Source organism: Aspergillus piperis (assembly GCF_003184755.1).
Source record: "Aspergillus piperis CBS 112811 unplaced genomic scaffold BO85scaffold_14, whole genome shotgun sequence".
NCBI classification, from domain to species: Eukaryota; Fungi; Ascomycota; class Eurotiomycetes; order Eurotiales; family Aspergillaceae; genus Aspergillus; species Aspergillus piperis.
The window spans coordinates 428,986-451,480 of NW_020291604.1; the positions used below are offsets into that span (position 1 = coordinate 428,986).

At 50.0% G+C, this 22,495-nt stretch overlaps 7 protein-coding genes across 7 annotated transcripts; 2 read left to right on the forward strand and 5 right to left on the reverse strand.

The window, feature by feature from the left end:
- Window positions 1–29: 29 nt before the first annotated feature.
- Window positions 30–2,323, reverse strand: BO85DRAFT_67114 (glycosyltransferase family 20 protein). The gene is made up of 5 exons (XM_025665580.1): window positions 1,678–2,323; window positions 1,199–1,571; window positions 762–1,132; window positions 371–710; window positions 30–318 (listed from the first exon to the last, which is right to left on the reverse strand). Exons 1-5 carry the CDS (start codon window positions 1,982–1,984, stop codon window positions 156–158), a joined length of 1,554 nt encoding a protein of 517 aa, XP_025513758.1. The 5' UTR covers window positions 1,985–2,323; the 3' UTR covers window positions 30–155.
- Window positions 2,324–4,470: 2,147 nt separating this feature from the next.
- BO85DRAFT_376173 (putative metallo-beta-lactamase domain protein) lies at window positions 4,471–5,529 on the reverse strand (the record flags this gene model as incomplete). The annotated part of the gene is made up of 4 exons (XM_025656211.1): window positions 4,471–4,889; window positions 4,944–5,303; window positions 5,367–5,379; window positions 5,446–5,529. 4 exons carry the CDS (start codon window positions 5,527–5,529, stop codon window positions 4,471–4,473), a joined length of 876 nt encoding a protein of 291 aa, XP_025513759.1.
- Window positions 5,530–6,426: 897 nt separating this feature from the next.
- Window positions 6,427–9,697, reverse strand: acoA (aconitate hydratase ACO1). Its single transcript, XM_025665581.1, has 6 exons — window positions 9,480–9,697; window positions 9,162–9,353; window positions 9,052–9,071; window positions 8,351–8,949; window positions 6,947–8,292; window positions 6,427–6,884 (listed from the first exon to the last, which is right to left on the reverse strand). Exons 2-6 carry the CDS (start codon window positions 9,237–9,239, stop codon window positions 6,624–6,626), a joined length of 2,304 nt encoding a protein of 767 aa, XP_025513760.1. The 5' UTR covers window positions 9,240–9,353; window positions 9,480–9,697; the 3' UTR covers window positions 6,427–6,623.
- Window positions 9,698–9,952: 255 nt separating this feature from the next.
- Window positions 9,953–11,808, forward strand: BO85DRAFT_470162 (putative C2H2 finger domain protein; the record flags this gene model as incomplete). Its single annotated transcript, XM_025662379.1, has 5 exons — window positions 9,953–10,005; window positions 10,490–10,712; window positions 10,752–10,882; window positions 10,983–11,162; window positions 11,251–11,808. The coding sequence occupies 5 exons, from the start codon at window positions 9,953–9,955 to the stop codon at window positions 11,369–11,371; spliced, it is 708 nt and encodes a 235-aa protein (XP_025513761.1). The 3' UTR covers window positions 11,372–11,808.
- Window positions 11,809–11,840: 32 nt separating this feature from the next.
- Window positions 11,841–13,206, reverse strand: BO85DRAFT_521679 (putative mitochondrial carrier protein). Its single transcript, XM_025665211.1, has 4 exons — window positions 12,787–13,206; window positions 12,391–12,730; window positions 11,977–12,307; window positions 11,841–11,921 (listed from the first exon to the last, which is right to left on the reverse strand). Exons 1-4 carry the CDS (start codon window positions 12,956–12,958, stop codon window positions 11,877–11,879), a joined length of 888 nt encoding a protein of 295 aa, XP_025513762.1. The 5' UTR covers window positions 12,959–13,206; the 3' UTR covers window positions 11,841–11,876.
- Window positions 13,207–13,779: 573 nt separating this feature from the next.
- On the forward strand, window positions 13,780–20,727 carry BO85DRAFT_470165 (uncharacterized protein). The gene is made up of 14 exons (XM_025662380.1): window positions 13,780–13,861; window positions 13,919–14,591; window positions 14,647–14,730; window positions 14,781–14,904; window positions 14,951–16,481; window positions 17,405–17,567; window positions 17,627–17,797; window positions 17,857–18,544; window positions 18,601–19,385; window positions 19,439–19,543; window positions 19,595–19,713; window positions 19,774–19,853; window positions 19,911–20,070; window positions 20,125–20,727. Coding segments are annotated over exons 1-14 (5,163 nt in total). The 5' UTR covers window positions 13,780–13,859; the 3' UTR covers window positions 20,603–20,727.
- Window positions 20,728–21,655: 928 nt separating this feature from the next.
- BO85DRAFT_489840 (uncharacterized protein) lies at window positions 21,656–21,998 on the reverse strand (the record flags this gene model as incomplete). Its single annotated transcript, XM_025663629.1, has 2 exons — window positions 21,656–21,855; window positions 21,971–21,998. 2 exons carry the CDS (start codon window positions 21,996–21,998, stop codon window positions 21,656–21,658), a joined length of 228 nt encoding a protein of 75 aa, XP_025513764.1.
- Between the last annotated feature and the right edge of the window lie 497 nt (window positions 21,999–22,495).

Sequence of the window (22,495 nt, forward strand, 5' to 3'; positions counted from 1 at the left end):
CGCGAAACCGAGATGTAAAACTGTAGGAAGAAGCCCTTCGCCACGCCTTGTGCTCATATACCAGTAAAATAGACGTCTTAAATCAATCATTCACGCATCGCCATATTCAATGGATCCTCGGCCGTAAACAATCATACAAAGCGGGGGCACCAAGCTCACTGTGCCACTTGCTCCTGGTCCGGGGTATCTACACCGTTAGAACGTTCTCCGTTCTCGGAGTTGTTGTCGCTGAAAGAAGCCTTCTTAGCATGGAACTTCTCCGCTGAATGCTCCGAGATGCGAGTCAGTTCGGTCACGAAGGACTGGCCCCAGAATGCACTAGAGATGTAGTTAGTGCCAAAGCTCCTCGTCATCTCAGATATAATCGAACCTTGTATATTTATTGACATATTTGTCGAGCTTGGAGAAGTTGAGGGCCCTCTGCTCGTCGCTCATGGTCACCGCTTCCTGATAAGCACCCGCCAGCTCTTCGGTGTTCCAGGGGTTGATAATGATACTGCCGTTAAGGCTCTGAGCGGCACCCGCGAACTCGGAAAGCACCAAGACACCATGACGCTTCTTCTGTGTTGCGATGTATTCATAGGCAACGAGGTTCATTCCGTCGCGGGTCGACGAAACAATGCAGGCGTCGGAAACCGCGTACAGAGCAATTAGCTCGTCAAAGTTGACTGACTTGTGCAGGAAGTGGATAGGCATGAATTCAACGGTGCCTGATCATCGGTCAGCGATGGGGTGTTGCCCATAGACAGCGCGAAACCTACCAAATTTGCCGTTAATACGGCCCACCAGCTCATTCACAACAGCCCTCAAGTTCTGGTATTCTTCCACATCTTGTCGACTAGGAACAGCAACCTGAACCAGGACAACCTTGCCAACCCACTCCGGATGATCGCTAAGGAACACCTCAAGGGCATGCAATTTCTGGGGGACACCCTTGATGTAATCCAGGCGGTCCACGCCCACCATGAGCTTCACACCCTGAAACTTTTGTTCCAGCATTGCAATGCGTTTCTGAACCTTCTCCTTCTTCAACCCCTCTTCAAACTTCTCTGGGTCGATGCCAATAGGGAAGGCACCGCAAGCAATGATCTTGCCCTGGAATTCAATCCCATTAGGTGTAGTTGTTAAGCCCCTAGGTATCCATTGCGTTAGCGTCTCCATTGTCTCTTGAAGAGGAAATAGTCAATCCAATACATACAAGAGTCGTGAGCAAGCACTCAAGAAGTGCCTAGTGTAGTCGTAGGTATGGAACCCGATCAGGTCGCAATGCAGAACACCGAGCAACAACTCGTTCCGCACTGGGAGGATTCTGTAGATTTCGCTGCTAGGGAAGGGCGTGTGGAGGAAGAAGCCAATCTTGACATTTTCCTTGCTATGGCCGATCTCCTCGCGCAGCATCTCGGGAAGGAGCATCAAGTGATAATCATGCACCCAGATTAAGTCTCCATCCTGAACTTCCTTCGCAACCGCTTTGGCGAAGAGGCGGTTGGCCTCCTTGTATGCCTCCCAGGCGGACTCATCAAAGGTAATCTCGCCGGGGTGGTAATGGAAGAGGGGCCAGAGAATAGAGTCTGTGAGCAGTGGGCATCTGTCAGCAAGCAAGCGCCTTCAGCCGGGATCAATGAGGGAGCAACCATCACAGATCCTCGGTATAATCGAGAGTTGGACAATACTAACTAGAGAAGCCATTGTAGTGACGATCTGCCAGCTCATCATCAATGAACACTGGCACAGCGTTATACTCCTGCTTCAGGCGTTGCTTCACGACGGGAATCTCCTCCTCCGGGACCTCCAAACCGGGCCAGCCGTACCATTGGAAGGTCGTGGACTTGGACAGGCCACTCAATCCGCTGACCAAGCCACCGGAGGACATGGAGAAGTCATAGCGACCATCATCCGATCGCTTGATGGTAATTGGAAGCCGATTGGAGACGAGGAGCAAGCGAGCCTCACTCTGAAAGGTGGGGTTCTCAAGGGAGGGCATGCTGTCGGAATTGGCGGGGCACCGACGCAGATAGTCAGATTGTAAGTATGTACAAATGTACTACTAGTTAGACCGAGTAAGCGACCAATGAGGGTCTGAATTGAAGACAAAGGACGAGACTGGCTTATCAAAGAAGACGCCAGGGACGAGGAATAAAAGTAGACGGAGGCGGGGCTCTGGGGTCGTAAGCTGCAGAGACGGTAGTTCTCGGATTATAATTAATTGAGTCTTGTTGGTCTTCAGTGAAGAACCAGGAAGAAGGAAAAGGCCGGGTGGTTTGTCAGTCTTGGACCACTGTTTCACCAATTGAATGAAGCCGAGTGAACCCAGGTACGGGAGCAAGAAAGCTAAGGGATGACAAAAGAGGGATCGAGTGAAGGTTAAGTTTAGGAGTTAAGAAAAAGAAAAGGAAGAAAAGGAAGGTCACGGATGGCGACCTGGAATGCCTTGAAGCCAAGAAGCTGGTGCTTGGGTGCTTGGTGCTTCCTGATGCTGTGAAGCAGCTTGAAGGCGGCGGGGAAGAATCGAGGGGAGTGACCTCACTTCAGAGACCGGCGCGCGGACCAAGTGACCCAGGTTTGGGCCGAAGAAGAACCAAGAGCAGTAGTGCCGGGAGTCCACCTAGAGCTCCTCACTAGCAAGTTCATCGACAGGGAAAAAGCAGTGAGAAGGAAGATGGATGTGGGCCAGCGAGCAAGCAAGAGTCAGTTTGTTATTCCTGGATGTTGCAAGTTGTAGGTTGGAAAATGATTATCGATCACAGCACACACTCCGACAGGTTGCTTGTGTCTCCCTTCTTTTTTTGTGTTCTCCTTTGATTTGTTTATTCTTTTTTTATTCTGTAGAGTCGCTTCACAGCCTATCGCTTTCACAGGAAAGAGATGACGAGAAGTGGGGGGAAGAAAAAAAAGAGGTGTGGTGGAAAGATGAGTTGGGGGGAACAAGGGGACAAGAGTAGTAGTTTCGACGAAGTGGGCGATGAAGTCAGAGATGACCAGCGGTCGCAATGGATGCCGGAATCTTGCCAGCCACTCACACTCGCCCTTGGCTTTGGATGATGCCAACACTTCCAGTTTCCCCTCAACAAGGGAAATCTACGATTATTTACTCCTCCTCATTTCAGGTCCACGGCTGCTTGGGGTCCATGTAACTTGATTCGTCTACCCAGATCAAATGGCCTGATGACGGTTCAACATTGTAATGTCACCCCAGCAGTCATAAAGGCTACTTACTATCTTTAATTCTGGTCGGTTGTATACTCACTCTCAACTTGGTCCAACTACCAAGTAACACGCTTGGGTGGCGTGGGGAGAAAAGCAAGTCATCTGCATACTTTTTGATGAATGTTGATCCCCGCAAAGGTACGAACAAAACACGAGCGTTGCGGGATTTCACTCACACACTCACACCATCTCCCTTCTTGTTAACCTTTTTCCCTTCTTGCTGCCCGAGAGGCGCTTTCAATCGGGTGGTGAAATCAAGACCCCGCTGTTATGGACGGGTCTGGACTCTCTATACTACTTTGATCCCAACATTAATGGATTCATTGACTCGGTATATCTTGATGCTTCTGAAACTCACTACGTCTTATGACAACAGCCACATTCCTTAGTGTAGACAAAAGGGACTGACTGAATACTGTCTGGTGGGTGAGGTAACTGCTATGCACTTCAGTTGATCATTTTTACCTAATAGCATTCCATGGCACACTCGGCGCATAGACTTACAGAAATCGTATGTTTGACTTTAATTCGCGAGGGGACTTCTTTGTCAGATAAGATCAGTGCGCCAGGATGCAAGTCAGTAAGTAGTCATGGTAGCTCAAGTTTGATGTGGGGACATAACCAGAACACAGTTCCCACCCATTATCTCTCTCTACCTGGTACTCGGATCTCGCTGCTCCTAAGGTTAAATAGACGATAAGTAAGAGTCTCGATGGTCATAATGAAGTCGGTCTCAACCAATCACTACTAGTTCCAGAGGCTCCATTCCGTGACTCCATAAGAAATATATGGCATCATAACTAGCCTATGTATGTTTCTGTGTTGCTTCTGAGACAGCTATTTTCGATACTCTTACCACATTCGGTGTCATTCTTGTTGTGTGATAAGACTGATGCGATGGAATCAGACCGCCAGTTGACAAGGTTATTAACGCCGAAGGAAGGGGGAGTGGATTTGCTGAAAGCTTTACTAGCATGATGATGTGACTGACGATCTTCTCGTTGATGGGTACGGTATATCTATACTGGGTAGCATTAGAAGCATGTAAGGGATGAGGGTTGCGAATGACAGGAATAACATCATATGTCTATGATTAGGTGAATATGCACGCACTGCATGGCGGTCACAGGCATCTTCTTGCATCGGTGAGCGGCTAGTCATCGGATCCCTAATAACATATGCCATATAATGCCGAAACAAAAATCTACTAATATATCTACTATGATGATAATAACTTAACAACCCAGCCCTTCTCGTAATATCTCAAAGCGCAGATCGTCCAGTTTCCAGAACCCATCGCCCATCAGCATCTCGGCTTACCCGGCCTTCGTCCTCTAATTTCTTCAGAACAAGCAACACTCCATTAGAAGCAGGCAGATGAAGGCTTTCCGGCACATCTTTGTAAATCACCTTGACTAGTTCCAGTGGGGTCCAGGACCGTTTACGCTCCGGGGATGCTTCCCCATCTGCAACATCGAGGTGATTATATCGGAGAACGCGAACCACTTCATCCTCTCGCTGTTGGCGGTGCTTGATGTACTCTGTGATCTTTGCTGTCGCATTCTCGATGACAGCTCCGTGGCCAGGATAGCCGCGACCCGAAACCCGGTTCTGCATTCGCTTTAGGCTAGATATATAGGACGAGAGGTCCTCAAAGACACTCGTGCCATGGCCCAAGACATCTGACAAGCGCAGTTAGCCATGAGGCAGGAAGTAGAAATTGCCATGATACTCACGATCGCCCGTAAAGACAGAATCTTCTTCCTCAAGGACAAACATCATATGGTCAACCGTATGACCCGGGGTATGGTATGCTCGTAGTGTTGCACCTTCAACACTGAAGATCTGACCGTCTTCAATGCTCTCTTGGCCGAGGTCAGGATCATTCTTGTAGATGATAGCGTCCGGACATAATGCTAAGAGGTCAGGAACGCCTTTAACATGGTCTGGATGCCAATGCGTGAGGAGGGCCTGATGCACAGTTGCATTCTCTTCTGCCAAAAGAGTCTTGAGCCGGGCTGCCCAGGACGGTTCACCCTGACCGGTGTCAATGAGGATGCGTTGACGACCTCGCCCGACTAGATACGTATTCGTGCCTGTTGGATATTTGGTTAGGATGACACGCCTGTACCGCTAAAAGCGTAGGCGAGGAAACAAACCTTGCAGAGTGAACTAGTAGAAAGGTATATTAGTTTCTATGTCCATCAAGACCGGTGTCTTATCTCAATATTAGCTCACCTTGCCGGGATTGCCCCCCAATATCCGTACGACCGAGGCGCTGAGCCTCTCCACCTCCGCCAGAGAGACTAGCTGGGTAGCCATGTCTCCAGCATATACCACACTTCAGTGCGATTGATCTGCGACTGCCAGACACCAACTCGCATTAGCGGTCTGCGCTACCTCGGATTCTTTGGTTGGGTCCAAGAGCAAGCATTGACTCTTGAAAATGCGCAAGATATAAGCAGCACACTTACACAAGTATCTTTCCCTATCAAAGAGGCAACCGAGCAATAACTTGAGGTATGTAATATCGTCGATCTATATCGTAGCCTCTACATAGGTTTCAGTATTCAGCAGGACAATCAGAGTAAGAATAGGAATGAATCATCAGACTCACGAGCAATTGAGCTAGTGGGTCAGCTGTACTCAGTCACGTGGGTAATCCAGAGAAGAAAGAGGCCGACAATGATGTTCTTTGAATCTTGGATGCAGCTGAGAGATTGTAAGTAAAGACGAGCAGATACTGTGAGTCTAATACATCTGAAGACTCCTTATCATGATGGATCGGCTATACTATCAGAGTCACGTTTCCGAGGCGGGGTGAACAGCCGTGTAGGCCTCGGTTGAGAAGGGAACTTAGTTATGTCAGCACCAATGAAGTCTGACCTATTGGCAGCAAGTCGCAAAATCGGGCAAATTGTAACATATGGATGTCCGAATACGCCATTGGAGGTGTAGTGACCGTTCTGCTCACCGGGAGTGCTACAGCAAACTGATTACGACGCCTACGGGCAAGATCCATCTTGGAACAGAAGGAAATGTGGTATGCACGCAAGCCCTAACATACAGTGTATGATATAAAACAAAAACAAAGATATATCCATGTAGTCCACCGGAAAATCACAGGGGTACAAAAGAAAACAGGCCCAGAGCGGCAACAGAAACAAATCGTTAAATTTTTCGAAAGACGACGCCGGATATTCCCATCATAGAGGTACCATAGGCAGCCGCTTTCGCGTCCAATGCAGTTGTTTGGCATCAGAGCAGACTGCCATGGCGCGAGGGTAGGATAACCAAACCCCGCAAGCAGATCTTTCAGGTATCATATCTTTTCGCAACAAACAGAAAACAGCGATCATAATATACAGACGGGCCTATGAGGCCCATGTCATGCATGTTGGCAATCGCCATTAAATTTAGTTACCAGCCTTGCGGGCCATGGTGTTGAGGGCGGAACCATCGCGGAACCACTCAATCTGGGACTCGTTGAAGGTGTGGCTGAGCTTGACGTCGAAGGAGGCACCGTCCTTGGGGTGGACACGCAGGGTGACGGGCTTGCCAACCTCGAGCTCGGTGCAGAGGAGGTCGACCTTGTCCTCGGGCTTGATCTTGTCATAGTCGGCGGGGTCGGAGAAGGTAAGAGGAAGCATACCCTGCTTCTTCAGGTTGGTCTCGTGCTAAAGGAAGATGTTAGTTCGCGTTCAGTTTTTTTTGATAGAAAAGAATGGATAGCACTTACGATACGAGCGAAGGAGCGGGTGATGATGGCAAGACCACCAAGGTGGCGGGGCTCCAGAGCGGCGTGCTCACGGGAAGAACCCTCACCGTAGTTCCAGTCACCGATGACAACCCACTTGATGCCACGGGCCTTGTAGTCACGGGCAGTGGCGGGGACAGCATCGTACTCGCCGGTGAAGGCGTTCTTGACCTTGTTGGCCTCACCGTTCTCGGCGTTGATGGCACCGATCAGCATGTTGTTGGAGATGTTGTCAAGGTGACCACGGTACTTCAACCACGGGCCAGCCATGGAGATGTGATCGGTGGTAGTCTTGCCCTGGCACTTGATCAGGATAGGGATGTCAGTGGCATCCTTGCCATCCCACTTCTCGAAACCAGCAAGGATCTGGAGACGGTCACTGGAAGGAGAGACAGCGACGTTGACGCCGTCGCGGTTGGTGGGAGGAGCCTGGTAGGTGTCACGGCCGGGGTCGTAGCCCTGAGCAGGGAGACCCTCACCGGTGGGAGGCTTGAGCATGAACTCCTTGCCGTCCTTGTCCTTCAGCTTGTCGGTGAGAGGGTTGAACTTAAGGGTACCGGCAACGGTCATGGCGACGACAAGGTCGGGAGAGGCGACGAAAGCGTGGGTGGCGGGGTTGGCATCGTTACGACCGGTGAAGTTACGGTTGTAGGAGGAGATGATAGAGTTGGGCTCACCCTTCTTGACGTCCTTACGATCCCACTGTCCAATGCAAGGACCGCAGGCGTTGGCAAGGATGACACCACCATACTCCTCGAGGGTCTTGAGCTGACCATCGCGCTCAATGGTAGCGCGGATCTGCTCGGAACCGGGGGTGACGGTGAAGAGGGACTTGGACTTGAGACCGTGGTCAAGGGCGTCCTGAGCGATGGAGGCGGCACGGGACATGTCCTCGTAGGAGGAGTTGGTGCAAGAGCCGATAAGACCGACCTTCAGCTCCTCGGGCCACTTGTTGGCATCAACGGCCTCCTTGAACTTGGAGATGGGGGTGGCCAAGTCAGGAGTGAAGGGACCGTTAACGTGGGGCTCGAGCTCAGACAGGTTGATCTCAATCAGCTGGTCGTACTCGGCACCCTCATCCTCGCGGAGCTCCTTGGCGTACTCGCGGGAGAAGTTACCAATGTGCTGACGCTTGGTGGCCTTCAGGTAGTCGTACATGCGGTCGTTGAAGGGGAACATGGAGGTGGTGGCACCAATCTCAGCACCCATGTTACAGATGGTGGCCATACCAGTGCAGGACAGGGAGTTGACACCAGGTCCGTGGTACTCGATGATAGCGCCAGTACCACCCTTGACGGTGAGGAGACCAGCAACCTTGAGGATGATATCTAAAATTTACTGTCAACGCTCGTCCGATTGTGTAGAACAGGTCAAATATCAACTTACCCTTAGGAGTAGTCCAGCCAGACATCTGGCCGGTAAGCTTAACACCGATGACCTTGGGGGCCTTCAGCTCCCAAGGGAGACCGGCCATGACATCGACGGCATCAGCACCACCAACACCGATGGCAGCAGTGGCGAGACCACCAGCGTTGGGGGTGTGAGAGTCGGTACCGATCATCAGACCACCGGGGAAAGCGTAGTTCTCCAGAACGATCTGGTGGATGATACCGGAACCGGGCTTCCAGAAACCGATGTTGTACTTAGCAGTAGCAGAGGCAAGGAAGTCGTAGACTTCCTTGTTGATGTCGTTGGCACGAGCAAGATCCTTGTCGCCACCGACCTGGGCCTCAATCAAGTGGTCACAGTGGACGGTAGTGGGAGTAGCGACGGAGGGCATGCCAGCGGACATGAACTGGAGGATAGCCATCTGGGCAGTGGCATCCTGGCAAGCGACACGGTCGGGGCGCAGCTTGAGGTAAGAGCTGCCACGCTCGATCTCCTGTCCGTGGGGGTCGTCAAGGTGAGAGTACAGAACCTTCTCGGCGTAGGTGAGAGGACGGCTCAGACGACGACGAACGATGTCGAGGTTCTCGGACATCTTCCTATAGAAGTGGTAGGAATGTTAGCTTACAGCTCATTGACCTGGGAAGGCGCGATTGAGAGATCGCCCCCAATGCCCCAAAGAATCAAGAGTGCTATCATACTTGTAGTTGATGTAGTTACCCTGCACAAGCATTGTTAGCGGATCGTATTCCCAAATCTGGCGCCCGCGCTACCCGAAGCCAGCCGAGACGTAATGGAAAGTTTCACTCACCTTCTCCAGGTTGCACATCTCGACCTTCTTGTCGAGGGGAGAGTCGGTGACGGTGGCCATACCCCGAGCCCCGAGCATCTGCACATTTTATTAGTATTTCTGTTCATCGAACAATCGCACTTCCGCTGTAATTTGGTGATGCGAGCTTGAACTGGATTGCGGGTAAACGCTTACAAGGCGGGACTTAGGGGCCTAGAGAGCAGATCTGGTTAGTTTCCATTGAGCTACAAAGACGTCCAGCTAGATGCATTTCATTCCTGGACAGAATGCCATGACTTCTTCGCCAGACGGGGGACAACGTGTCTGGAATGGACTTACCAGCGCACCCATGCGCGCAAGCCTTGTGGTAATCATGGTGGAAGCTCTCTATGCGAGGTGGGCAGGGCCGCAACACAGGAGAGCCAATCCAAACAACAGCAAAAGCTAGCTTCAACGGGAGGAAGCAGCAAAAGATGGAGTGGAGTGGGAAAAGAAGAGGAAAGGAAAGGGATAAAGGAAGAAAGGGAAAATGGAGTAGATAAAAAGGAAGCTTGAGTGGGAAAGAATTCTTGTTTCCACCACCGAGAGCGATTTACTGAACCGGAGAAGAGGACCCGTAACCGCTCCTGACAGTACCGACCTTTACGCAAGCGTTGCATGCGACCGGAGAGAAGGAAGGTGGCTGGACCATCCGTGGGACCCCTTTCTTACCGTATGGATACGGATACACCTGTAATTTCCGTTTGGCCTGCAGACCTCGCTCCCTCCTTTCTGACCACTCCGTAAATGAAAAAAACTAAGAAGGACCCATAATGGCTTTACCCGGTCAACGTAAGGTTGCCTTTGGATTCGAAAAGGCCTCACTGTCAGTGGTTTTGCTCCTTTCAGCTGACCCTCAAAAAGCATAGTTTGATCTACTGGGTATTATTATCTCCCCCATGCATTCTCCCCCATGGACTGCCACGAACTAGTGTCTTACCTAGGTAAAACCTAACTTCACTACTGCTGTGTTCATACCTTGTAATTCCGACCAGCCTGTGCGGCGGCGTGCACAGGGCATGTGAGGCACATAGTCCAATCATGTGCCCTGTATTACATCCATTCATCCTGGGGGAACATCATCGACGTCACTCACTACTACTACATCCTAGCTCAAAGCTTCATCAAGTCTTGCAAACACAGATCAAAAAAATTATTTGGAACCGATACATTAAATGAAAATGAAATAATATGACAGATTCTACGCGCCCAACCTCGTCAGTAATGCCAGACCGCTTGAATGAGTTGGGTTGCTTAGGAGACATGGTGGCAGTTAGCGTATTATTTCACCTGGATCGCAACTGGACGAGATGCTTTCCGGAGCAACGTGCCGGAACATGGCAACGTCATAAATTACGAGACACCGGGGAAATGGCCGTACGGAAGCGACCAAAAGCGCTGACAGAGCCGAGTCAGAGCCGAGGCCTACCGATGGGAATCCCGCGGCCCGCCGCCAAGACCCAGCTGATTTTGACCAATAATGAGCAACATGTTTCAGGAAATTCTTCTTTCGCACACAAAGGCGGAATTTTGGTGATAAGCGACCCGCTCTTGCACCGCCTAAAGTCTTAGTTTCATTCCGTATATCGGTGGAAAAACACTTTGCGACAGCTCACTAGCAAATCCATCAGGCAATTCTTTTTTGGGCCGCAGTCTATCAAAATGGGAGCTGTCAGGAAAATTAAGACGAAGCGCAGGACCAGGTATGTAGGCTAATTTCTGAATGATCACTATCATGAGGGTTCAAGTTCGAAGGGCTGCGTAAAGCTGAATAGACTGCTGATGATCTGATAAAATCGATAGAGATTATGATCAGGTCCGAGCTGATATCGCGTCCGCGAGACACCTCGAACTATACAAAGCTACGAAAGACGAAGAGGACCTTCCCGGCCTAGGAAAGCATTATTGCGTCGAGTGCTCCAAATGGTTTGAGAGCGAGCATAATATGGCCGCCCATACGAAGGGCAAGAACCACAAGAGAAGGTGTGTGGCCAACATATCTACGATGTCGCGGCTTCGGTCGCAAATACTTTTTGGACACATAAATGCTGACCTATGCGCCTGTTATTAGACTCCGTATCTTGCGCGAAGAGGCACACACACAGAAGGCTGCTGAGGCTGCCGTCGGCTTGGGTACAGACAATGGTGTGAGGTCGCAAGAGACCACCGAGATGGTCATTATGGAGGATTAGATTCTCGCCATGAAGTGAAATTGCCTATCGCAGTGCTCTCTCGACTGTCACCGCGATGCAGGATAGCTCCAAGAGCATCGGCAAGAGCTCTGCTGGCAACATATCTACTCTCAATGGGCTTGAAAAATTTTTTCGCGCATCTACGCCGTTTTGACGTCGTTGTTTCACGGACGATATTACTGGCTGCATGTCGACGAAAGAATCACCCAATCAGCGATGGGCCAAAATCGCTGGATAACACGTGAAACCACATGCGCCGAAAACCGCCAGTGGGGGTGGAAAGTTCCCGGATACGCCGGTTTCGTTCTGCGGTAAAACCATTAAAACTGCCGTTTCTCGGAGCCCCCATCTAGCTTGGCCCCACTTTATCAGACACGGCTCCTTTAGGACAAATTTAATTTACGAGCTGCAATAATACACAGCACTTCAATATTGAGATGCGCGTATCCTTGCGGAGAACTCCGTACGTAGTTTGTAGATGCTTGGGCATTGTTGCATTGTTCGTTTATGGATTTTGTAAATACTTCATCAGCCACTCGTATGTTGCCCACTTGGAATGGATCGTTAGCAATGCGTTACACTATTTCAAACCCGGGTTGACATACCTGAACAGCATTGACTATGAAGGCTCTCACACTACAAACCCCTAGGCCGCGATAGAAGGCTTTGAGTCCTTCATTGAGATACGCTTCTTTGGCAATCTGGATGGAGCTTGCGGTGTATGGCTTAGCAGAAGGCTGCATCAAGGGGCGATGTTCAGGGGACAATTCAATCGTTCTCGCCTGCAGTCTTGTCTTGATCACATCTAGAGGGAAGACAGAGGCCCAGGTAACAATCCCAGCAATGCCACCGCATAATAAGACTTTCGTAGCAGTCATGGTCGCATCATCTTCATTAGAGGCCGTAAGCCGCTTGCAGTATTCATAAGACCAAAAGCTGCAAGGAAGGATGTAGGTCAATACTCTGTGAAGAGCCTCAATGAAATCGCGGGGGAAGATCTGGGGAAAGGATTCACATACTAAAACCCATAGCCAATTGCGTCTCTCGCACAAGTGACCCCTCCTCCGAAATAAAGGCCCGTCCAGCCGCGTGTTCGGACAATGTCTTTCGCAACCGTCCATGACGACACCCCGGGGCGTGAGTCAAGCTGGGCCCTACATTTGATGAACTCCGTCGGAGATGACACAGTCCAGCTGGCCACCCCACCTGCAGCACCGGCAAGCCAGATCTTGCTTAAGGAGACACCTTGTGGGTTTGTAGGGTCAATGATTGAACTATCCAGGAACTTCAATGATCGGTTATAAGCCACAAAGAGTAGTGCATTGAGGGCCCCATATCCGAGGATTGGGGCAGCGGCGCCTGATGAAACGGTTAATACTAGACGCGTAATTTACATCATCGGAATATTTGCAAACCTCGAACCAGGGAAGTAGCGCTATCAAAGCGACTCAATTGCTGGGGTGTGGTTGATGCGGCGATATCTGGAGTGCGTCCTGCCTGCAACCGCACTTTGATGACATCGAGGGGATTGCCGATGATGATTCCAATGGCACCGCTAAGGTAGCCAGCCCAGAAATCGGAAGACATGGGCCGAGGGGCCAGTGCTGAATGAACGATTCAGCAGCAAATGGTGATAATGAGCATTGTGACTATGGTAGGAACAACCTGGTTATTATCATTCGACGGGCTGAGGTTCCATTGACTAAACGGTCCCACCTCAAGAAGGCGAACCGGACGCTATACTGAAAGGGCTATAGTAGAAACTTTCCATCCGGCCTCCTACTCTTGCTTGCAAGTTCATTGGCATTGTGCTTATTTGATGCTGAGCAAACTGCATTTTCATGTGCTTTAGACAGAAACCGGTACTGTCTTGAGATGAGTGCTACTAGTGCGGAAAAAGAAATGTTTCTGTCATGCAGTAGGGCTGCAGAGGTTCATGCCAAGACTATATATATTATGCAGATCATGCAGCATCATCTTTTGTAAACGCTATCTGGACAAAACTCCAGAAGTGGCTGAGCATCCCTCGCAATAGCACTAGTATGCCCTCTACATATCAATTGTTTTTAGTTGAGCTAGTTTTCTGTAGAGAATGATTGAAGGCTCCATTTCCTTGGATGCCTCATTCAAGTGGCGCTTCGCTAACCGGACGTTGTGTTCAAGGCCATGGCACGTACACATGCTGTTGAATAAGCCGAAATCCGGATATAGTGTAATCTAAGAACTACTCAAGTACTAGATAATATTTTTCATCAAAGGACTTGGCTCAAAGTGGATTTGCCTAGCGAGATACCTCTATGAGCCGGCTACTCCATACTACTTATAAACAATCACGTGACAGCGTGATACTTTGGTGTTGCCAACAAGATGCGGGCGACGCGCTAGGCAGTGGCAAACACGCGTCGAGTTCGGCCGGTCATTATTGACAACCAAAACCGCCAACTGACACGATCCGAGTCAGCCACGAGTATTTGATAGAGAAGTACTAATGTGAGATTGATAATCACTTCCTCCAGTTTATCGCGGAGCACAAGCTTACGCATTCAGGTACCGGCCACGGCCAGTCCTAAACCAAGATGGTGCAGGCACACCGTCCAAGCCGCTGCAGGCCAGCTCCACGAACAGCGTCGACCGTCTATCGAAACCCTTTAAATGTCCAGGCCTAGCCATGGCTACACGAGCGTCAGACAAGCCAGCGAGGAAGCGTAGGAAGGTGAACTATGCAGGGGCTGATGGCACGGTGGACGACGACAGCGTCAAGCCTTATACAAACGAGGACCGCTTAGCACTGGCAACAAGAGATGCGAATAGGTTCCCTAGCTTCAAAGTCAAGGACAAAGAGATGACTTTCAAGCAAAGATTTAAGATTCCTTTGATCAATAAGTCGCCTGATGCCTATAATAGCTCTAGGCCAGCGCCTACGCTTGGTATGAGGCAAGGCGCTACATTTGTTGTGAAGCCATTGCATGATCCGAGCGGGGAGTTTGCTATAGTGCTATATGATCCTACAGTCGATGATGTCAATGAGCCAGAATCGAAGGAAGAGGACACGGTCGATGCCGAGGAGCAGAAGCCAAAATTGGATGAGCCATTGGTACACAAGAGCTTGGCAGATATTCTTGGGCTCAAGAAGAAGACTGAAGGGCGACCGAAGGTCCCGGTCGTTATAGATCCACGGCTGGCGAAAGTGCTACGGCCTCACCAGGTTGAGGGTGTCAAGGTTAGCATTCGCTCCACACAGGCTCTGTTGCTATGTACTAATGCGCCGACAAAAGTTTCTTTATCGTTGTACAACTGGCATGGTTGACAAGAATGCGAATGGTTGCATCATGGCAGATGGGATGGGTCTGGGCAAAACGGTAAGTTGGGCGGCGTACAGCACGGAACAGAAGACTAATGGTGCTGGTAGCTTCAATGTATATCATTGATGTGGACTTTACTCAAGCAATCCCCAGAAGCGGGAGTGACAACCATACAGAAGTGCATTATCGCTTGCCCGTCAAGTTTGGTCGGAAACTGGGCCAATGAACTTGGTGAGTTGGCTTCGCTACTGGATCACACTCCTGCTAACAGTTGCAGTGAAATGGTTGGGCAAGGATGCCATCACACCATTTGCGGTCGACGGTAAAGCCTCGAAGACGGAGCTCATCAGTCAGATGAAACAATGGGCCATCGCTTCGGGTCGGTCTATTGTCAGACCAGTACTCATTATTTCATATGAAACACTCCGGCTATACGTCGATACACTGAGGGACAGTCCCATCGGCCTACTTCTTTGTGACGAAGGACATCGATTGAAGAACAAGGAGAGTTTGACATGGACAGCGCTCAACGGCCTGAATGTACAGCGTCGGGTGATTTTGTCAGGCACTCCCATTCAGAACGATCTCTCGGAATACTTTGCTCTTCTCCATTTTGCGAATCCTAATCTACTGGGGTCGCAGAATGAGTTCCGGAAAAGGTTCGAATTGCCTATTCTTAGAGGAAGAGATGCCGCAGGAACCGAAGAAGACCTCAAGAAGGGTGATGAGCGCCTTGCCGAACTCTCCAGCATCGTAAACAAGTTTATCATACGGCGCACGAACGACATTTTGTCAAAGTACTTGCCCGTCAAGTACGAACATGTTGTTTTCTGCAACATGTCCGAATTCCAACTGGGCCTCTATAAGCATTTCATTCAAAGTCCCGAAATCAAAAGCTTACTCCGCGGAAAGGGAAGTCAACCCTTAAAGGCAATCGGCCTTCTAAAGAAACTTTGCAATCACCCGGACCTCCTTAATCTCTCTAATGACCTTCCGGGTTGCGAGTACACCTTCCCGGAGGACTATGTCCCGCCGGAAGCACGAGGGCGTGATAGAGATATCAAATCTTGGTATTCAGGAAAGATGATGGTTTTGGATCGAATGCTAGCGCGCATTCGCCAGGATACTAATGACAAGATTGTTTTGATTAGCAACTACACCCAGACCCTCGACCTGTTTGAGAAGTTATGCAGAACCCGGGGGTACGGCTCCTTGCGACTAGACGGAACCATGACGGTTGGGAAACGACAGAAGCTGGTCGACAAGTTCAATAACCCCGACGGGGAAGAGTTTGTCTTCCTGTTGAGCAGTAAGGCTGGTGGCTGCGGCCTGAACCTAATAGGTGCAAACCGCCTTGTTCTTTTTGATCCCGATTGGAATCCAGCTGCCGATCAGCAAGCTTTGGCACGAGTGTGGCGTGACGGGCAGAAGAAAGACTGCTTTGTCTACCGTTTCATCGCGACTGGATCGATTGAGGAGAAGATCTTCCAGCGTCAGTCTCATAAACAGTCACTTTCTTCGTGCGTCGTGGATTCGGCCGAGGATGTCGAACGACACTTCTCGCTGGAATCCCTCCGAGAGCTCTTTCAATTCAAACCGGAAACGCGGAGCGATACACATGACACGTTCAAATGCAAGCGATGCCGACCGGAGGGAACACAATACATCAAGGCGCCAGCCATGTTGTACGGTGACACTAGTACTTGGAATCATTTTGTCAATGACGGAGAGCATGGGGCTCTCAGCAAGATCCAAGACTTGCTGATACGTCAAGAGACTGGAGAGCGTGATGTCTCTGCCGTTTTTCAGTATATTAGCCATTGATGGTAGCTTACCTGTTGAATATTGTCATGACCTGTATTTCTTTGGAGCGTCCTTGACTTTTTTGTGCAATCTGCTTTCCTTTGGGAAGCGTTATTCTTTCACGACACATTTGGCTCAACGAGAATAGGTGTATGTTTTTTGCTGAGCGTTTGTATAAACATGGACTAGAAGACATGATACAGTGGCGTTCTAGACCTCACAATGTCGATAACCATGGCTTTTTTTATTCCAAAAATATCACTTACTATAAGTCTATCGTAGTGCATTGCATGAAGGGAGAATTCTTCCTTTGTATATTGACAGAATGATCTGCGGTGTAAGGGGGCATGGCATATAGTTACACTAGGGATGAACAATGCAAAACGGTCGGGCGGGAAAGCCGACAAAGCGTCGATTCGCTGCTGACACTACGTCACTTCGCGTCCGCTAAGACAGCCATCCACGTTTGCCAACGCATCTTGTTGTGAGTCCTCCCCACCTTGACAGCCCAGCAACCGCCTAGCGACGAGACTAGAGCATCTGACGGGTGCTTTCTGATCAGAAAGAGCCTGCATCTGTTTTGTTTACCCTGAAACACTTACCATTAATAGCCGATGGCTCGGGAATAGCTACAGGTCTTTGCGAACACGAGAGAGTCGAGACCGTCGTCGCCTCACCGCCCAGCCTAGTCAGACATCGCTTTCACGCCATGAAAGCCACTTATCTAAATCAACAATCCCGGTGCTTGTGACTCAGTCGTCCATATCCATGTTTGTTTGAGAGATGGATCACTCAATTCAGCGCTCGCTGAATGATAAGCTCTACGACCGGAGGAAACAGGGGGCCCTGGAGTACGCATTATCGATAAGGCGACATATGTCAGACAATAATATGGCGGGTGGCTAATACACATGGGTTTATTAAACAGACTCGAGAAGGTCGTCCGCGATGCTGCTTTCAGGGGTGAACACGAGGAGATCCAAAAGATTGTCGACCAACTCTGCCATGACTACGCCTATGCGGTACACCAACCTCACGCGAGAAACGGCGGTTTAATCGGACTTGCTGCGGCTTCCATAGCATTAGGATCCGTGAGTTGCACCAGAATATACTGAATGGATCTTGCAGGGGCTGAGTTCAAGGTTGCTAGGAAGGGGTTGCTCCTTATCTGAAGGAAATCGTACCGCCGGTGCTTGCTTGCTTTTCCGATCAAGATGCCCGAGTCAGGTATTATGCCTGCGAGAGCATGTACAACATTGCCAAAGTTGCGAAAGGCGAGGTGCTACTCTTCTTCAATGAAATATTCGATGCATTGAGCAAGGTAAGGGGTTTTTATCCCATGTTCCTACTGTTCTGGCCTTACAGCTCACACCCCGCCAGCTAGCTTCCGATTCGGAGCTTTCGGTCAAAAACGGCGCAGAACTCCTCGATAGACTCGTCAAAGACATCGTATCGGAATCCGCGGCCTCCCATATCTCCGTCTTACAGCTTAGCGAAAAGGAAGCAACAGATCCTGAAGGCTTGGACGATGCTGAACTTCCTACCGCTTTTTCGCTACCTAAATTCATACCTTTGCTCAAAGAGCGAATACACGTCATCAGCGCGTTTACCCGCACATTCCTGGTATCATGGTTGACTCTGCTGGATACAATCCCTGATCTGGAGTTGATATCGTATTTGCCGGAATTCCTAGGAGGTTTGATTAAGTTCCTGGGTGATCCGAACAGAGATGTCAACGTCGCTACCCAAGCGCTTTTGGATAGGTTCCTGTCGGAGATTAAGAGGATCGCGCGACTTAAGAAGGGTATCGAAGAAAGCCGGAAAGGTCAAGGCAGCGATATCAGGCAGTCAACTACCAGCGATAGTATGAGCGTTGCGACGACTACCGATCAAACTGTAGCTGTTGAGTCTGAAGTGACAGACAACGCCATAGAGGACTCTGAGGCAGGATCAGTCACCGATGAGGAAGGCTTGCACGTGGATGGGGACTGGATTCCCGGACAAGATGTCCAGATTGACTATGCCAAGATATTAGATATTCTCGTCGGTTTCGTTGATACATCTTTCGGTAAGCAAGGCATGATGCTCAGTTGCAATGGTTCGATACTTATCACCAGTCACTAGTGGAGGAAATGCAGTTGACTGCGCTGCGCTGGATCGACAACTTCTTCGAAATCAGCCCAGAAGACATTCTCCCTTTCGTTCCTCGTCTCCTCACTCAAGTGCTCCCAGCAATGTCCAGTGGTTCGGATCAAGTGCGGCAGGCCGCCAACCGGGTCAACACGTCTTTAATGGAGTATATCGTCACGCTGTCCGAAGATACAGTAGATGAAAGTCGACAAGCGGCATTGAAAAGTACCAGCAAAGAAAATACGGAGCGAAGGTCGTCTACGCCGGTTAGCAAGCCTCCCGAGACGCCATCGAGTGAATCCAAGAAGCAATTGTCTCAGCCAGAGGCATCAGTCGAACAAACCCCTCGAAGCAGCATGTCAACACCATTACCACCCGCCGACCTCGATTATGCTGCGGCCGTGAACTCCCTTACCCTACAGTTCCTGAACGAAAACGAGGCCACCAGAGTAGCCGCGCTTTCCTGGCTTATCATGTTGCACCGGAAGGCGCCCAAGAAGGTCATTGCATTTAATGATGGCACATTTCCTGCTCTTTTGAAGACACTGTCCGATCCGGCCGAAGCCGTCGTCACCAAAGATCTCCAGCTTCTATCACAGATTTCCAGAAACAGCGAAGACAGTTACTTCAAGTCTTTCATGGTGAATCTCCTGCAACTGTTCTCCACGGACAGACACCTGCTCGAGGTACGGGGGAATCTGATTATCCGACAACTGTGCATGAATCTTAGTCCAGAGCGCATATATCGAACGCTGGCAGATTGTCTCGAGAAGGAAGAGGTGAGACTCACAATTATCCCGTTTATCGAATGTAGCAACTCACACCGTGAAAGGATATCGAGTTCGCCAGTATCATGGTTCAAAATTTGAACAACAACCTGATAACCGCCCCTGAACTCTCGGAACTGAGAAAGCGCTTAAGGAATCTTGACGCCAAGGTAAGGACTTCTTCACTTGCCAGGTATTTACGAAAGCTTACAATCTCACAGGATGGACAGATGTTCTTTGTAGCGCTGTTCCGGTCATGGTGCCACAATGCCGTCTCTACATTCTCCCTCTGTCTACTCGCACAAGCCTACGAGCAAGCATACAACCTCCTCCAAGTCTTGTAAGGCACCCCCTCCCTCCCCCGCTAGCCCAGCACCGCGCCACTAACCTCCCATCACAGTGCCGAGCTCGAAATGACAGTGAACATGTTAATCCAAATAGACAAGCTAGTTCAACTCCTCGAATCACCCGTCTTTACCTGTAAGTTCCCACGTCACACCCTAAATCACCTCACGCCAACTAATCCCCACCCCCCAGACCTCCGCCTCCAGCTCCTCGAACCAGAACGATACCCCTACCTCTACAAATGCCTCTACGGCGTCCTCATGCTCCTCCCCCAGAGCTCCGCCTTCGCGGCGCTCAAAAACCGTCTCAACAGCGTCAGCAGCATCGGCCTCATCCACACCGGCCCCCGACAGTAAGTCCATTTCCCCATCTGCACCAACCACCAACTAACACCCCAACCCCAAAGAACCACACTCTCCTCCTCATCCACCACCTCCTCTACCTCCACCTACGACCGCTCCACCAACAGCCGACTAAAACGCGACGACCCCCCAATCCGATGGGTCGAGCTCCTCGACAAATTCAAGACCGTGCAAGAGAAAGCCCGCCGGTCTCAACGCGCCTCGCAGCGTCCCTTCGACGCAGACGGTCCCTCATCCTCCAGCAACAATAACAACAATAACAACAACGCAAGCGATCAGGTCCGCGGCGGCGGCAGCACCAGAGATCGGGTCTCGGCTTTACCTGATACTCCGCGGGGATTAGCCGGAGGAGGGAATACCGGAGGTGCGGGGAATGAAGGTGGTAGTGGTGGTCGGGGAACGAACGAAGGGGGTGCGGGTAAATCCTCGCCGGGAGGCATTCTGGGCGGTGCGCATAGACATAAATCTAGTTTGTCGAATCTGGGGAGGTTGGGGATTGGGGGCAGGAAGTCGAAGAGGTGATTGTGGGTTTGGTTATAGTTAAGGTTATAGTATAGTATAGGAGTAGGGGGAAGTGGTGTGTTGTGTTATCGCGTTATAGCGTATCATGCATACATTGCTAGGAATGAGAATGGGGTTAGCTATCTAGTTGCTTGTTGAGGTGTGATGATACTATCATTACATGTGATAAAAATGATGATAGTAAGGTATATTACATAGGTCGTGGTGTTAGTAGTGTCTCTTGCTACTTCTATAGACTGAGTAAGAAAGTCGCTCTAAGGATTTACGCCAAGGTAGAAGAGCAAAGGGGCCGACGCAAGGCTGTAGATCTGCGTGTTGGTCCGACGATTGTCCTATTATATCCAAGCATCTCAGAATTTAAGCATCTACCTGGGTGGGGGCCACACTGGTGATCGTCATATCTCTTGATTGGAATGTAAAAGCCTATGTACAGTGAGGCGTAACAGCCTCAAATTGGCGAAAAAGGGTGTGAAGAAAGGATACACCAACAAGTCAAGTCACAGAACGACTCGCTAATGGGCTTGAGGGGTATGTGAAGTGCACAAAATGGCAGCACAAAGCTCTATCCCGCCAACTCTAGAACAGAGCGGAAAGGGATCCAGAACAATTGTAGCAAAAAAGAGTGCTTGCAGCCAAAAAGCAAACAGGCATAAATCGCGTCAATAAGATGATGCCAGATAACTCCGAGATAGATTCGGGGAAACAAAAAAGTATTCAACGTCCCTTGGATCAATGGCTTGAGACGCGTGTTGATGGTACGGCAGGCGGTAGTCAATATGACAAGCAATTGCGCAGATGAGAGCAAACCAAACCAAATGGCTGATCAAATATGCAACGCTAGCTTTCAAATGTCGCGGCTGAAGCCAACGGCCAAAACGGAGTACCGAAGGACGGAAGTAGAGAAAGATAACATGAACTTTTTGCGTTCACTTTCTTCACCCATGAATGAAAAACAAGGATAGGTCGTCGCATCCTCGACATGGACATTATGAGGAGGATTAGTAGTCGAGCAAAACGAAAAGACAGCGCTTGAAGAATGACGAAAAAGGTGCATCACCGCCAGCGCGAGTCGCCAGACGATCCCCACGTAGAGGCTTTCCAGTAGCTGCCTGTCGAGTGCTTGGAGACGGTCCCTGACGAGGAGTTGGATCCACCGACGTAGACGTATTCCCCGTCGACGTAGGGAACCCCTGAAAAGGTGCTGCGGTGTTTGCGACGAGCATAGCGCTGCTCTAGCCGGTAGAGCTCGATCTCTGTAAGAAATGGATGGTCAGTACAGGAATTGAACGATGACACAATGACCGTGATGCTTCGAAAAAAAAGGTGTGGTAGTAATGGGTGAACTCCTGGGAGATGGAGACAACATACTTGCTTGCAACTTCTCGATGAAACCCATTGTGTATGTATGTAGCGTAGCGCCTTGCAATATATGACTTTATTTCTCTTGTGCACCAAATCCAAAGCGGATCGAATAATCACCCCAGTGAGTTTCTGGGAGTGTATATGCGGGGTTCAAGGATGATAATCTCCAAGAATTGTTGATAGGGAGAGTGCGAAGGTGAAGCGATGCCAATTGCTGAGATAACGGTCCGGAAGGGTGGGAGAGGTAACACGACGGACGCGAGAGGGGCAGGTTGGCGTAGATAAAAAGGAAAAAGGAGGGAAGAAAGACCCGATTTGCGAAGAGGGACGACGACGGGCTAGTGGACGTTGCAGCAGATGGTGGGAAAAGAAAGTGTTCACACCAAGACAGATAGTGCTCCGGAGCTAAGCAATAGTCAAGAAGTCAATGATAAATAAGGCGCCGATAGTGATTTAGTGGTACCCTTGGTGGGATGGCTGGTAGGAATTGATGGATAAAGAGAGAGGCTTGTGGAGAAGGAATGCAGCCGA

Bases quoted from the DNA above. Each gene is read 5' to 3' on its own strand.
- BO85DRAFT_470165 (XM_025662380.1), top strand. The intron at 18,545-18,600 runs GTAAGCAAGGCA...ACCAGTCACTAG, and splicing joins TTTCGTTGATACATCTTTCG to TGGAGGAAATGCAGTTGACT. The intron at 19,714-19,773 runs GTAAGGCACCCC...CTCCCATCACAG, and splicing joins TACAACCTCCTCCAAGTCTT to TGCCGAGCTCGAAATGACAG.
- acoA (XM_025665581.1), bottom strand. From the start codon at position 9,239: ATGCTCGGGGCTCGGGGTATGGCCACCGTCACCGACTCTCCCCTCGAC. The intron at 9,072-9,161 runs GTGAGTGAAACT...ATGCTTGTGCAG, and splicing joins AGATGTGCAACCTGGAGAAG to GGTAACTACATCAACTACAA. The intron at 6,885-6,946 runs GTAAGTGCTATC...ATCTTCCTTTAG, and splicing joins CCCGCTCCTTCGCTCGTATC to CACGAGACCAACCTGAAGAA.
- BO85DRAFT_521679 (XM_025665211.1), bottom strand. From the start codon at position 12,958: ATGTCTTCCGATTTCTGGGCTGGCTACCTTAGCGGTGCCATTGGAATC. The intron at 12,308-12,390 runs GTATGTGAATCC...CCTTCCTTGCAG, and splicing joins GCAATTGGCTATGGGTTTTA to CTTTTGGTCTTATGAATACT. The intron at 11,922-11,976 runs GTATGTCAACCC...ATCCATTCCAAG, and splicing joins TCATAGTCAATGCTGTTCAG to TGGGCAACATACGAGTGGCT.
- BO85DRAFT_67114 (XM_025665580.1), bottom strand. From the start codon at position 1,984: ATGCCCTCCCTTGAGAACCCCACCTTTCAGAGTGAGGCTCGCTTGCTC. The intron at 711-761 runs GTAGGTTTCGCG...ACCGATGATCAG, and splicing joins CCGTATTAACGGCAAATTTG to GCACCGTTGAATTCATGCCT. The intron at 319-370 runs GTTCGATTATAT...CTACATCTCTAG, and splicing joins TATGTCAATAAATATACAAG to TGCATTCTGGGGCCAGTCCT.